Source organism: Rhinolophus ferrumequinum, chromosome 2 (genome assembly GCF_004115265.2).
Source record: "Rhinolophus ferrumequinum isolate MPI-CBG mRhiFer1 chromosome 2, mRhiFer1_v1.p, whole genome shotgun sequence".
NCBI lineage: Eukaryota > Metazoa > Chordata > Mammalia > Chiroptera > Rhinolophidae > Rhinolophus > Rhinolophus ferrumequinum.
Genome location: NC_046285.1, coordinates 53,431,405 through 53,447,110, shown reverse-complemented (window position 1 = coordinate 53,447,110; position 15,706 = coordinate 53,431,405). Strand labels below are relative to the sequence as shown.

The following is a 15,706-nucleotide window of genomic DNA, read 5'->3' as shown; positions in this document are numbered from 1 at the left end:
TTTTATTTCCTGACCAGCTTAAATAAAAAATATGAATCAATTTAGCATTTTTTAAAAATGCCAGTGCCTTGCATTTTAAAAAAAAATGTACTATCCCCAAAGAATAATTGGTGTTAAGAATCCATGTCAATTGCAATCGTGACCTGCTTTTTGAAGTCAGGGTGTTAAATAACTATAAAACATCATCATATTCCAGAGATAAGACTTACATCAAAACGCCTATATAAATCTGGAATATCAGCAAATAGAATGAATAGACACACAGCCAGCTGTATGACCAGCACAAGGACAAATATATCTGAGGAAATAAGAACATAAGATATCACTTACAGAAATCAGAATATAGTGTCACATCTATTGAAAGACATATTCTCGATTAATGCTGATTAAATTTACTTGGTTTCCACATCCAAATACAGCATAGTAGAGTGCTCATTTCTATGCAATGGGTCTCACCTCTACAATTTCTATACATGTCCTTGAGGCAAGTGGAAATTTTCATCCACATCCATGTTATAAGTTCCAATTAATAAAAATGAGTAACATTGACAAAACACATTTATATTATTACAAAGAATTATTTTTATTACAAAATAAATGCCTTGAAGGCATCCAAGTATCTGAGTCTCTTTAATGCAAACCATCCACCTCAAATCCTCTTCTGGACAAAGAGGAGGGCTATAAATAAACAAATGTTTAAGTTGCAATCATGTAGAAGTCAGCATTCAACTGCTTTCTCATACCAAGAAGGACAAAGACAAAATAATTTTCTCTGAACAAATTTTTAGGAGGATATTGATTTTTCAATTTGTGCTTCTAAATTTTCCCAATTAGGGGGCTAGTGATGGTATCCGAATAAATGTCCCAAAGGCAAACTAGGTCACCCACTTCTAATTGACACACACTCCCAGCCCAGAATGTAAGGAAGTGGGAGGTGCTTTGGCCAAAAACCGCCACAACCATCTATAGTCAGGTTCCTCTAGGCTGGACCCACTCCTGGCCTGCCAACCACACAATGCCATCCTGACCACTGTTTTCATGGCATGAAAGAAGTCCCAACTGAGTGTTATGACCCTTCTTCCCACCTCATCCAGGATGAATTCTGACAAGTAGAGAAATACATGAGTCTTTCCAATTTGGAGTGACCCCCATGAAAAGATACCTAGAAACAAACTTCTGGTGAAGGAAAGAGGTGGGAAAAAAAAGCCTTAGTACTTAACGCAGCTTTGAGAGAAGGAGCAAAGGACCATAAAAGGAGGCCACACATTGTGTTTTACAGAGACCTGGAGTGGAAATCAGGAAACTCCAGGTAAGCGCCACCTCTGTAGCCGCTTCCTGGATGACCCAGGCATGCCTGTCTTCCTCTCTAATGACCTCTCACCTCTAATCAGGTACAATTCTACTCACAGTTTTTATAGGTCGGCTGCCTAAATGGCTTTCCTTTAGAGAATATAAGAGCCACAATGATACAGTTTATTGTTCCCAGGAACCATATTGTAGTGTTCTCAAAACTTCTGAAGGTGTCATTACTTCCAACGTTCTCTGGAATAGGTGGAGTGGTTAATTTGGAGATGCTTTCATTTTGCCCTGTGCAGGCACTAAAAAGGAAACCAAAGAAGCTAATGAAGTAAGATGACAGGCTCATTTATATCTACACAACTCGGTACCCTCAATGCTTCCATAATTGCCTACACTTTGGGAAAGAATATATTGAAAAATAAAGAGAAATAAACCAGCACAGATAGATTTATGTTTTAGACAGGTGGATAGATAGATAGAAGATAGAAAGATGATAGATAGATAGATGATAGATAGATAGATAGATAGATAGATAGATAGATAGATAGATAGATAGAACAAGTTGTTTATTCAATAAATTGAGCACCAATTATGTGTATTAGGGCTATGGTAAAGAGAAAGAGATGCGTAAGTCATAATTCTTCCCTCTAGTGGCTTAAGATCTCTGAACATTTATAAGTAGGGTGATCATATAGTTTATCATTGAACAGGAACAGATATGAATGTGAAAAAAAGATATTAACAATTTCACTGGGATATCATGCTTAAACTGGGGCTGCCCCAGCAAACTACAATACGTGATCTCTCTAGATTGAAATGATGGTAATAAATAATTATTTAAAATAGGCAAAGATAAGTGCCAATGAATCTTACCATCAAACTATGCTTGATGAGAGAAAGTCACTGGAAAACTCCGCAAAGGACTTAAGGAAGCCAAAGCCTTTGGCAAAATGAAGACCTATTTGCTTCTCATCATATGGCCAGATGGTTTTTGATAGACATTGTAATGTGGGAAGTTGGAATCCAGGCTGTGATCATACCTGTGTATATCCATGGAATACCAAGTCTGCCTCTGAACCAGAATGAAGCCCACAATGTGCATGGCCAGGCTGAAACCAATGTTGAAAATCACAGAGAGCAGCAAAGGTGGGGAGATCAGCCGTCCTGCAGGTCTGAAAGGCACCAGTTTGGGGTAGGCACCATTCAAATTCACTACAAAATAAATTCAAGTTTTATATGCAGGAGAGCAGGAAAACGTATTATTCTTCATCAGAAGAATGGTTTACCTTCTTAGGCCAACATATCTGTGGAAATTGACAAATTGAAGTATACCACAAACTGAAGGATCTAAACAATAAATGGTTTCAAACTGAAATCATATGAGGAATTCTTAAGAAAGCAGACATAGAACAACCACAAGATGCCTATCAAATGAGCAAAGACTTTTAAATTATAGGTAAGGGGATATACTTTTCAAATACGGCTGTGGGAATGTAAATTGACGAAACTTCCTGAAGGACAATTTGGCAATGAATATGAAGAGATTGAAAAATGTTTATAACTTTTCACATAGTTATTCCACTTCGGCAAATTTATCCTATGCTAAAAATTCAGAGATGTAGAAAGCTGTTCATCACCTACAATAAATCATGCACATCTATATAATGGGAAAATATGCAATCACTAAGAAGCAATGCTTTAAAATAGTTAATGACAAAATAATGAGTGACATCAGCAAAATGGCAGAGTAAGCAGCTCCAAGATCCCAACCCTCCACAGAAACTTCAAAAAACAAGCAAAAACTGTAAGAACCAACTTTGTCAGAACTATGAAAAACAGACAAAGATTTACAGCATCCAAAAAAATGCTGCATCAAGAAAAAAAGCAACTTAAACCTTGGAGGAAAGTTTTGTGTATTTTCACTTGCCTTTGACTCACACCTTCCTTAGCTCAGTGACGATCTTGAAGACCCATTCCCAGTGAGGGACTCTGGTCCCTGGTTACAAATTAATCTGTATGTCTGTTCTAATCTGTCTGGGGTCTCCCTGAAGTACTGGTACAAGGTTCTCATCTCTGTTTCACCTAGTGCAAAACTTTCTTGGGATGGAAAAGCAGCATGCACTGCTCAAAAGCATTGTAAGGCTAACAAACTATTTGCAGTCATCCCGGGCAAAAGATTATAGTTAACCCATAAAATAACTGCCTAAAGCCTGGAAAGAAAAGCTAGTTTCTTTGGGAAATTATGGTATTCACAATCAGCTGTGTTTATTGAGGAATATAGAAAGCCAGGTACATGCCCAGGGCAGGATGCATGTTCGGAAAAAAACAAACAGAAATACCCAATGGTTTCAGCTCTGGATGATCTCTAGACTCAGCAGAAGCCAGGCTAAGTGCTTTAAGTGCCCCAGCACAGAACAAATCTGCCAAAACTGGGAGAGGTTTTTCTTTGTTCATATTTTTAAACTCATGGAGTTCAAAGAAATCTCCCTCAAAATACTAGCTTAACAAAAGCTAAAGTAACATAGATTTCAGCAACTACATGATGACAGCTGATAAAGTCTTTACAAAAAATAGTTTAGGAAATTCATTAAACAAATGGACTACTACAGCCTCCAAAAAACAGCAAAACAAAAATCATCAAGCCCTATGGAAAGGGAAGAATTTGATTTCCAGAGTTAAGATATTATAAAATTCAATGGTACAAAATAAATTGAAAGAAATCATCTCTGAGGAAGCCCAGACATTGGACTTACTGAGCATAGACTTTAAAACTATCTCAAATATGGTCATAGAACTCAATGAAATCAGGAAAATAATGTCTGAACAAAATAAAAATGTCAATATAAAGATATTGATTATTTTAAAAAGCCAACATACCAGTAAATTCTTTTTAAAGAATCCTTTTTAGGATTGGTCACAGAAATGGCGGCGTGGGGTGAGCCTCTGCAATTTCCCCTGGAATTTACAACAAATTGAGAAACTATAATTCCACAAAGAAATCCCTGCACAGTAGACCAGCAAGACTAAGAGATGTGAAACTGAAATCATCTAAAGGTGGGCAAATTGGGCGAGTGGGGGAGGAGGGAAGCGAGAAGTGTGGAGACGTGGGCAGCGCGGGCACAGGACACAGACCAGAGACCAGAACTCAGAGCTCTGAGCTCCCTGCATTCTGGAGCTACTGCAGTCGTGGGAGAGGGAAGCATTCGGACTGCTAACACGTCACTTATGACCCACAGTCCTGCCTGAGGGATCAGCATATAACACAGCTGAACACAACACTCATGGCAGAGACCTCAGAGCAAAGACTGAGGGACGATGTGTGAGAACGGCGGTTTAAGTTTTCACTGCCAGGCAGAGGAGGGAAGATATAGGCACGGAGCCTAACCAACCCCTTCCCACCCTCCCAGAGCTCATCCCACCCCCACTTTCCCAGTGCTAGAAGTGGAATGGTAGCAAAGTCAGATCAAGAAGAGAATATTTGCGGTTCTGAGAACTGGGGTCCTGCAGCCATGGACTTGCAGCCCAACTAATTCCAGTGAAGGGGAGGGAGCCCTGGGTACAAGATGGGCTGTGCTGGTGGTTGCTGCCATTGCTCAGAACCACCTTTCACAACCCACACCACCCCTGCCCCCACCCATCTGGGCAGGTCACTGCAGGGGTAAACAGAGCTGCTGAAACACACAGGCCCTGAATCTGGTGCAGGAAAAGCTTCGAACATCAGAAGCTCTCCATGTCCCCCCACAGTGTGGTGCCCTGAGACCCAAGTGACCAAGTGACCTGCTCACAGAGGAGAAGCCCACCTTCCAGGGAACAACCCCCCCCCCCCCATTGTGTGAGAAGCCAAAACAGGGCAGAGGAAATATAACACTACAGTGTGAGAGAGAATAAAAGGCTGCAGTGGGAGAGAAAATAAAACATTCCACCAACACCTACTAGGAAGCAAAAGAAAGACTTCCCCCTATCAACCTGTTGCAGACCCACTCCTATAGATGCCTAGGAAGAGAAATAATAATTCATTAATTGCCATGAATAACCAAGGTAACAAGGCAGCTCAGAAAGAAAATGAAAAGTCTCCAGAAAATGAACTTAAAGGCATGGAAATATTTGACTTAAATGACAAAGAATTTAAGATTGCAGTTCTTGAAAAACTCAACAAGATGCAAGAAAACAAAGACAGGCAGTTTAATGAACTCAAAAACACAATCAAAGAACAAAATGAACATTTTACCAAAGAGACTGAAATTTTAAAAAAAGAACCAAATTGAATTTCTGAAGGTTAAGAACTCAATAAAAGAAATCAAGAATGAAATAGCCAGCTTAGGTAAGAGAGCTGACCAGATGGAGGAAAGAATCAGTGAAATCGAAGATAGAACTCTGGAAATGACACAGATAGAAGAAGAGAGAGACTTGAGAATTAAAAGAAATGAAAGAACTCTACAAGAACTTTCTGACTCCATAAGAAAGAGCAATATAAGGAAAATATTGAGAATACTAGAAGGAGAAGAAAGGGAGAAAGGAACGGAGAGTATATTCAAACAGTCGATGAGAACTTCCCAAACTTTCGGAAAGAACTGGATCCTTGAATCCAAGAAGCAAAGAGAACACCTAATTACCTCAATCCCAACAAGCTGAATCCAAGGCACATTGTATTGAAGCTGTCAAAAATTAACGACAAAGAAAGAATTCTCAAGGCAGCCAGGGAAAAGAAGACAGTAACCTACAAAGGAAAGCCCATTAAATTATCATCAGATACTCTACAAGCCAAGAGGGAATGGACTCAAATATTCAAACTATTGAAAGAGAGAAATTATGAGCCAAGAATAATATAGCCAACAAAGATATCCTTTAGACATGAAGGAGGAATAAAGACGTTTCCAGACATACAGAAACTGAGGGAATTTTCTGACACGACCTGCACTACAAGAACTACTGAAGGAGGCTATTCAACCAGCATAAATAGGGATAATTTGTGACAACCAAAACACAAAAGGGGGAAGAGTAAGGCCTGAACTGGAATATGGGAATGGAGAAAGTAAGCATGCTGAAGAAAATGGAAAACTCTAAATATGAAACTTTCTTTTAGATAAACTTAATGATAAGCACTCAAAAAAAAAGTCCAGAGCTGAAATATATAACATAAAAGAAGAAGAAACAGAGTGGAAAAAATTTTGGAATACCACCACACTGAAATAATAGACAGCAGCAAAAAGACAAAGAAACAATGGAGACACCGTTCTACCAGAAAACCAAAGATAGAATGATAGAAAATCCTCATATATCAATAATCACAGTAAATGTAAATGGACTGAACTCACCCATAAAAAGACACAGAGTAGCAGATTGGATCAAAAAACTAAACCCAACAATATGCTGCCTCCAAGAGACACATCTCAGCTACAAACAAATATAGACTCAAATGAAAGGGTGGAAATTGACTCTCCAAGCAAATGTTATTCAGAGTAAAGCAGGAGTAGCCATCCTGATATCAGATGAAACAGACTTCAGGATGAAAAAGGTAACAAGAGACAAAAATAGACATTTCATAATGATAAAAGGGACTATACAACAAGAAGACATAACAGTCATCAAATATGTATGCCCCCAATCAGGGAGCACCAAATTATAAAAAGCAACAATTAACAGGACTAAAGGAAGAAACACAACTATAGTAGGGGACCTAAATACATCATTGACAATTATGCATAGATCATTCAAACAGAAAATAAATAAAGAAATATCAGCCCTAAATGACACATTAGATGAAATGGACATAATTGACATTTATAAAGCACTTCATCCTAAAACATCAGACTATGCATTCTTTTCTGGTGTACATGGAACATTCTCAAGGATAGTCCATATATTGGGACATAAAACTAGCCTCAGCAAATTTAACAAGATTGAAATCATACCACGCATATTCTCTGATCACAAGGCTTTGAAATTGGATATCAACTGGAAAAAGAAAGCAGGAAAAAACCGACAAATATCTGTAGGTTAAACAACATAGTTTTAAAGAACAACTGGGTCAAAAAAGAAATAAGAGAAGAGATCAAAAGATACATAGAAACAAACAAACAAACAAAATCTTCTCCCATTCAGTTGGTTGCCTCTTTATTTTATTGATGGTTTCCTTTTCTGTGCAGAAGCTTTTTAGTTTGATATAGTCCTATTCATTTATGTTAGCTTTTACTTCCTTGTCTCTTAAATCAAATTCATAAAATCCTCTTGAACCCAAGGTCCATAAGTTTAATACCTATGTTTTCTTCTATGCAGTTTATTGTTTCAGGTCTTATGTTTAGGTCTTTGGTCCATTTTAAGTTAATTTTGGTACATGGTGACAGATAGCAGTCTTGTTTCATTCTTTGGCATGTGGCTTTCCAATTCTCCCAGGACCATTTATTAAAGAGGCTGTCTTTTCTCCATTGTATGTTTTTGGTTTCTTTGTCAGAAAGTATCTGTTCATATTTATGTGGGTTTATTTCTGGGTTTTCAATTCTATTCCATTGGTCTGTGTATCTGTTTTTATGCCAATACCATACTGTTTTGATTATTGTTGCCCTGTAGTACAAGCTGGATTCAGGGAGTGTAGTACCTCCAACATTGTTCTTTTTTCTTAGGATTGTTTTGGCTACTCAAGGTTTTTTGTGGCTCCATACAAATCTGATGATTTTTTGTTCTATTTCTTTAAAAAATGCCATTGGACTTTTGATGGGGATTGTATTGCTTTGGGTAATATGGCCATTTTAATTATGTTGATTCTTCCAATCCATGAACATGGAATGTCTTTCCATTTAATTGTGTCTTCTTCAATTTCTTTTAAAAATGTCTTATCGTTTTCAGTGCAAACAATGCCTCCAATAAGGGGCTAATATCCAAATATATAAGGAACTCATACAACTCAACAACAAAACAACAAACAATCCACTTAAAAAAATGGGCAGAGGACCTAAATAGATATTCTCCAAAGAAGACATGCAGATGGCCAATAGACATGAAAAAATGCTCAACATCACTAATCATCAGAGGAATGCAAATAAAAACCACAATGAGATATCACCTCACACAAATTAGAATGGCTATCATCAACAAGACAAATAACAACAAGTGTTGGAGAGGCTGTGGAGAAAAAGGAGCCCTCATACACTGTTGGTGGGAATGCAGACTGGTGCAGCCACTATGGAAGGCAGTGTAGAGGTTCCTTGAAAAATTAAGAATAGCTTTTCTGTCGGTGGATGCCAACGAGTAAGCATTGTTAAAGTCTCCCTTACCGCCGTCATCATGTCTAACTCAGAGTCTGCAAAGAGCCTGAACAGCTGCAGAAGCTCTAAATTGAATTATGGTACCAGATAAAATCATAGATGGGAATGAAACTTGTGTGTCATCCATTATCATGTGTAATCAATAAATGATTAGAAATCCTCTTGAAAAAAAACATTAAGAATAGAATTACCATATGACCCAGCAATCCCTCTCCTGGGTATCTACCCAAAAAATCTGAAAACATTTATCCATAAAGATATATATGCTCTGATGTTCATTGCAGCTTTATTTACAGTGGCCAAGACATGGAAACAACCAAAGTGTCCTTTGATAGATGATTGGATAAAGAAGTTGTGGTATATATACACAATGGAATACTATTCTTCCATAAGAAAAGATGAAATAGTTTCATTTGCAACAACATGGATGGATCTTGAGATTATTGTGCTAAGCAAAATAAACCAGACAGAAAAAGTGGAGAACCATACGGTTTTACTGACATGTGTATATATAAAACTGAAAACAACAAAGGAACAAGACAAACAAATGAAGAAACAAAAACTCATAGACATAGACAATAGTTTAGTGGTTACCAGAGGGTAAGAGGGAAAGGGGATGGTAGATGAGGGTAAAAGGGATCAAATATATGGTGATGGAAGGAGAACTGACTCTGGGTGGTGAACACACAATGGGATACATAGATGATGTATTAATTGTACACTTGAAACCTATGTAACTTTATTAACAATTGTCACCCCAATAAACTTTAATTCAAAAAAATCATTTTTATAATTTCTCTTTATTGACATTCTCATTTTGGCTAGTAAAGGTAACTATTTGGGCAAGTATAAAAGTATGTATTATTGTATTTTTGGTATTTTAATTCCACTTTTTATCCCTACATGATTTAAAAGATAAATGCATAAAAATAATTATATACCTAGTAAGCTATTGGGCACACAATTGATAAAGATATAATTTGTGACAACATAAAATGAGGAGCCAGAGCTGTAAACTAGAAGAGTTTGGGCATGTTATTGAAATTAAGTTATCAATTCAAACTAGATTGTTATAAATTTAGGATGTTACATTTAATCCCCATTATTATATATTTTGAAAATCCCACAGTCAACATCATAGTCAAGAGTGAAAGATGGGAAGTTTTCCCCTTAAGATCAGGAAGAAGAAAAGGATGACCACTTTTATCACTGCTATTTAACGTTGTACTGGAGGTACTACCTAGAGCAATTAGAGGATAAATAAAACTCACCCAAATTGGAAGGAAGAAGTGACATGATACTATACACTGGAAATCCCAAAGAATTCACAAGAAAGCTATTAGAATTAATAAACAAATTCAACTATGTTGTAGTAGTTACAACATCAACACATAAAAATCAGCTGTGTTTCTATACATTGGTAATGAACAACTTAAAAAGGAAATTAAGAAAACAATTCCATTTCAATAGCATCCAAAAGTATATGATACCTAGAAATTAATTTAACCAAAGAGGAGAAAGACTTTACACTGAAGATTATAAAACTTTGCTGAAAGAAATTAAAGAAGGCATAAATGAATTGAAATATATCCAATATTTATGAATTGGAAAACTTTATATTATTAACATTTCAATACTAGCCAAAGTAATCTACAGATTGAATTCAATTTCTATCAAAATTCAAATGGCTTTTTTTTTTCTGAATGGAAAAGCTGATCCTCAAATTTATGTGGAATTGTAAAAAGGTCTGAAATGTCAAACAAATCTTGAAAAAGAAGAGCAATGTTGGAGGACTCACACATCCTGATTTCAAACTCACTACAAAAATAATAATTAAAACTGTGTTACTGGAATAAGGATAGACATATAGACCAATGGAATAGATTTGAGGATACAAAATTAAACCCATGTACCTATGGCCAATAAATTTTCAACATGATTGTCAAAACTATTCAATGGAGGAAAGGGAAAAAAAAAATCTGAGGAAAGCACATCTGGGAAGAAAGTTTTAAAATTGGCTTACTTGTTACACCAATAAGAGTTGTAATGGCCAGATCCTGGAACAAAAACTGGTAATTTGATAGGCTGTTGGTCTCCTGAAAATAAAAAGGAAGGCAGCTCAAAAAAGTATGACCTTCTGAATGAAGTTTGACATCAACTGTATTCATTTTCTCACTGCAATATTGGATTGTCTAAATTACCAAGGAGCTAGAGTGGTGAGAGTTCCACTGATGTTGGTGGAAGTACCAAAAACAAGGCTGCTAAATCCTGTCTATAACCAGGAGAGCCATCGTCATGTGTTTTGTGCTGGGTCCTTTGTGAATCACCATCACCCCTTTTTGAGGGAAACATCTCACTCTGCTAGATTCATCTCTACTCTCTTTTCTACTTGTTAGCAGAAAAGTTGGGGTTGTTCAGGTACAATAAAACAGTGCATTCCCAGTAGTAAAAGTGACAAATGTGTGGTGATTTTACCAATATTTTACTGATGGAAAAATGAAAATAACTAAATCAACTGTCTGTATTCTTGGCTGTTGTTAGAAAGTCCTGATAAAGCACCTTGATATTCTTCAGGAAAAAAATGTTTAGGTCTTACTGATTTCAAGTAACTTACTTCCTTGCCCCCCACCCCTTGGTGGAAAGGAGATAACGACGACTATGTTTAACTCTACTTTTGAGCGAGAATTATTGTGATTCCAAAATAGAGCCAAATTCTCATAAATAGTCTTTTCTCCAATTCCTTCATTGGTAAGTGGGAAAAGACTTAGGTAATCTGAAAATAACAGAAACTAAAAATTTCAATCCAGGAGCAAAAGGGCAAGACAAGAGATGAATCTAGATATCTCCAGCACAAATGGAATTTCCTTGCTCGATGCTGGCTAGTCACGCATTGTCTCCTTTTATGTTTCATTAAATCAAAAGAGACATCACAAGACCTATGTATTTTTTGTGGTGTGATATGCCAAATTTTAAATCCCTATCTATATTCAGGAAATCAGTGATATGCTGACTTGTGCTACTGCATGAGGGTCCATTGTTAGATTGTCAGGAATTTTGTGAACTGGTTGTTAAACACAGCCAATATAAAAACTTAAATTATACAGATTTACCATTAAATAAATTGGCCTAAAAACAGAGGTAATAAATACTCAAAACTTAGCACTTCCTAATCGTTTTCCTACATTTTACTGTTATCTATGCCTATGAGGTTTTTTGCAACTCTTATGTCTATATGGTGCAAATACTATCTCATGGCCTGCTACTATACATCTCTTCCCAACTACACGTTCAAGTGACATCAGGTGGATAGCTTGAAACCAGTGTGAGTATTTACACCACTGGAACTGGCAAACATTAATAATCAGGGCTTGTTTTTCCAGAGAGAGCCAGTTATGAAACATTTACCAGCACCCCAACTAGAGCCTCATCTTTAATGAATGGTAGGCTAGGGGAAAGACATACTAGAACTGGGAAGTCAGAGACCGGGTCTAAGCAGGCAAAAGCAACAGTGAGAAAGTGATTTGCTCTGTTCTAATCTTCACCTACCACTAGATAAGAAATTTCTCTGTCAGTCAGACGATTCACACCAACAACTTTTCCCATGTACATCTATTTCTGATTTATTTTCAAAAACTTTACACATCGTTTCAGAGGGACTGTTAGTGCCCAAATAACCTATTTGCACTTTGTTTAAGAAACATTTCAAGTTGAGAGTGCATAGCCCCTGGGTTCAGTTGTCACTAACCAAGAAGCTAGGTCCTAAGTCATACCCAGTAGAGCAGCAGAACACCGACATATTGAATCATGCTATACAGAGCCATGTACTTGAACATGCAGAATGAGGTAACGAGAGCTGCACGTCCTTCCCTGTGTGAGAAAAGAAAGGAAAAAGGAATGAAACGAAAGTAATGGAAAGAAATGAGATCAGTTATTCTGTGCTGTTCAGCTGACTCAGGAGAAAAGATCAGAAGCCTGATTATTGATCAAAAGACTGGACAGCCTTGAGCCCTTGGGATCTGACTGTCAGTATGCTAAATGACTGGATTTGCAGGAAGGCCGATCCCAGTCCAAGGTCCACAGGCCTTGATCCAGCCATGGAGCCAGATTTAGAGCTCCTCTTGTCCTCTCCGCAGGCATTACTTCAGCTCAGAGTCAGGGGACCTGGAAACTGGTCTCAGATCTCATCCCTACTCACTAACGTGATTTGGAAGTTCATTTCCTTTCTTCTGGTCACAGTTTCTTCATCTGTGAACCGAGGAATGTAAACAAGATTGCAGGTTGGTGGTTGGGGGTGGGGTGTGTGTGTGCAATTTTCACGCAGGTGCTTCAGGAGTTCGGCAAACATTTCATTCAAATTTTATATGGCCACTGCAACTTTTCCTAAAACTGGACTAAAATAATATACACACTCAAATTAGTCATGTGTCTAATTTGAATAGACTGGAAACAACGAGCATGTTTATTTGTGCCACTGTTGTTTGAGTAAATGATATATATTTAAAGCATGAAATAAAGTACTTATGAAATGCCAACTTTATTTCTTTCCTTTTGGAAAAAATAGAGTTTAAATTTACTTCTGGTCCTACTGGTTTCCTGGGATTCCAAAGCCTGATCCTCATACCAGGCTTTCTCCTGTATCAGGGCTTTGCTGCTGCCATTTGTTCAACCTAGAAGGTAGTTTCTCCTCACCCTTCACCTCCTTAGAAAGGCTCCCCACACCACCTGAGGCAGCCAATTCCACTGTCCCAGTCATCTTCCTACTTTTCATATTACCCTTGATTTATCTATGCATGTGTTTATTGCCTGACTTCTTCACTGGAGAAAAACTTCATGAGATCAAGGGACATCTGATTTATTTGCTTTTGGCTCCCCAGTGCCTCCAACTGTTCTTGGCACTGTGTCTACATTATAAATATTTGTTGAATGCATGAATTAAAAAAACAAAAGCAAACATTGGGAGGAGCTAGCCAAATCATTATTTTAATGTGGTGGAAAGAGTATGATATTGGTAGATAAACCATATTTAGACAAAATTAATTCTAATACAATCTCCAATCCTATATGGCTGTGTGAGCTTGGACATATGAATTAAGTTCTCGGAGCCTGAATTTCTTTATTTGTAAAAGACATAGTGACCATTTCTACATCTCCAGGCTTTTCAAAGTATAAGATAATAGGCATTAAAACACTTTATAACTGCAAACATATACTAGTTATAATAACCGAAAGCAGCCACAGTGCTAACCATCTCTATGATTCAAATAAAGTGCAGCAGAAGTACATGTTCAGAGGTGAGGCTGTGGGGAATAAAGCACCAAGGGAAATTTTAGATGGAGCAGCAAAAATAACTGTTTTGAAAACTCAGGATGGGAAGGATATTCCAAGGAAGCGTAAAGAGGCAAAAAAAAAGAAAAAACCCACAAAAAAATGAGGAGGCCAATGGAGAAGAGAAAGTTTCTCTTAATCCACCACTATAAAGCATCTAAGGAGACACATTTAAAATAATAATAATAATAAAATTAACACTTTCAAAGCAGTAAAATATCCCAGATTCCAACCTTCTAAAAATAACCTATTCAGTGATTCTTCATTAGAAATGCCACTGCTCTCCCAGGGTTATTTTTAACCCTTGTAAGTCCACTTGGAAAGAGAATGTTTGACCACATTCTCCCACAAAGCATCCTCCCCACCCAAGGACACAGTTCCCCTCGTCTTTGACTGGCAGAACAATGGAGTCTGCTCCTAAAAGTAGGGAGAGATTAAAACAATGCTGGTGGAAAGTGCCTACTTACTTGATAAGGTGAGGTACACACTCAATGTTTGGAGTTTTAGACGTGAAAGGTGAGGCCACAGATGCTTCCTGCTCTGATAAAGAGATGCCCACATGAGCCATTTTCAAAGCCTGAAAGCAGAGAGTCAGCTTACTGTCCACACACACTCATATACATTTCTCCTGAGACCGCATACGACAAGCCCAGCAGTTAAGGGACCACAAGGTGGCCTGTGGGTCCAAGCAGTAGCTAAGAGATGATCAGATTTTGCTCGGTCTGACACATAAGAAAGAGAAAGCATTGGGACACCTCGCCAAAGAAGTGGGGACTTCAGAACCAAATTCTACTTAGACTATAGTGGCCACTGAGTCATTGTGAAGCTTTGGTCAGGAACCCCCCAAACTCTCAATATCAGTTTCTCCACCAAGAGGAATGGAGGTGGTATATATCCCAGGAGATACTATCTCTATAGGGCTCCAGGCAATACAATCGAGAGTGAGATGATGGTCCCACACTCTGCCAACTACTTACCCCACAGTCATTGGCTCCATCACCGCACATACCTACAAAGTAACTAAAGGGGAACCATGTCAATTTTAGAGGAGATCAAAACAATCTTACCTGTTAATTTTTCTAATTAAAAAAAATAAAATTATCTTCATTACTTCGGGTTCAAACTTATTATTTACTTTAAGGGAGTTTCCCTAACAGTCTGGTTTGACTAAAAAAATAAGGTTTGACAGCACTTCCTACAATGCGTTAGGAAATCCAGGGCACCATTTCCTGACCCAAGTGTTTCAGGGAGACCCTGCACTTCACTGTTTAGGAAACCGCTTTGTCAGCTATAAATGGGATGTTCACAACTATATGATGAGACAGCATAACATGGTAGAGAGTGCACAGGATTTGAAACCAGAAGATCTAAATCATGTTAATATTTTGACTGTCGTTTTTCTCCCCCTACAAAGTGCTGTACGTATTCAGTGAGGTGCTATATGGGAAAGTGCTTTATACACTCTAAAATGATAAACAAGAATTACTTGTTGGTGATGTTAATAGTAACATGAAAGGAAATCTGCCATGTTAGCAGTCCCTCAACTAAAAAATGTAGTGCCAAGCCCAGACGGAAGAAACAAAATGCATCCCTGCTTCAGGATAGCTTTTTGCAGCTGGGAGAATACTGCTCTCTTAAATTGTTGACCAAGATTATGGATAGTCTGCTTTTTAAGGTAAGAGCAATTTGACAGCATTTACAGAATTTTTGGTGCTTCTTTTATACATTGCTGTATGAAGGCAACTAGTTTACTACCTAGGTGTTCAACCACATGGAAAAGACAGGGCTTTCTGAATCGAGAAGTTTGCCTAGTGAATGAA

General features: G+C 37.7%; 1 protein-coding gene across 1 annotated transcript in view; it reads right to left on the bottom strand.

Moving 5' to 3' along the window:
• ATP13A4 (ATPase 13A4) overlaps nt 1-15,706 on the bottom strand; it is a 124,756-nt gene that overhangs the window by 12,993 nt on the left and 96,057 nt on the right. Inside the window, exons 22-28 of the mRNA XM_033090237.1 lie at nt 14,864-14,906; nt 14,354-14,463; nt 12,332-12,428; nt 10,585-10,657; nt 2,340-2,511; nt 1,408-1,598; nt 210-298 (exon numbers count right to left, since the gene is read on the bottom strand). Of these exons, the coding sequence (XP_032946128.1) occupies nt 210-298; nt 1,408-1,598; nt 2,340-2,511; nt 10,585-10,657; nt 12,332-12,428; nt 14,354-14,463; nt 14,864-14,906 (775 nt within the window). The remainder of the gene's footprint in view (nt 1-209; nt 299-1,407; nt 1,599-2,339; nt 2,512-10,584; nt 10,658-12,331; nt 12,429-14,353; nt 14,464-14,863; nt 14,907-15,706) is intronic.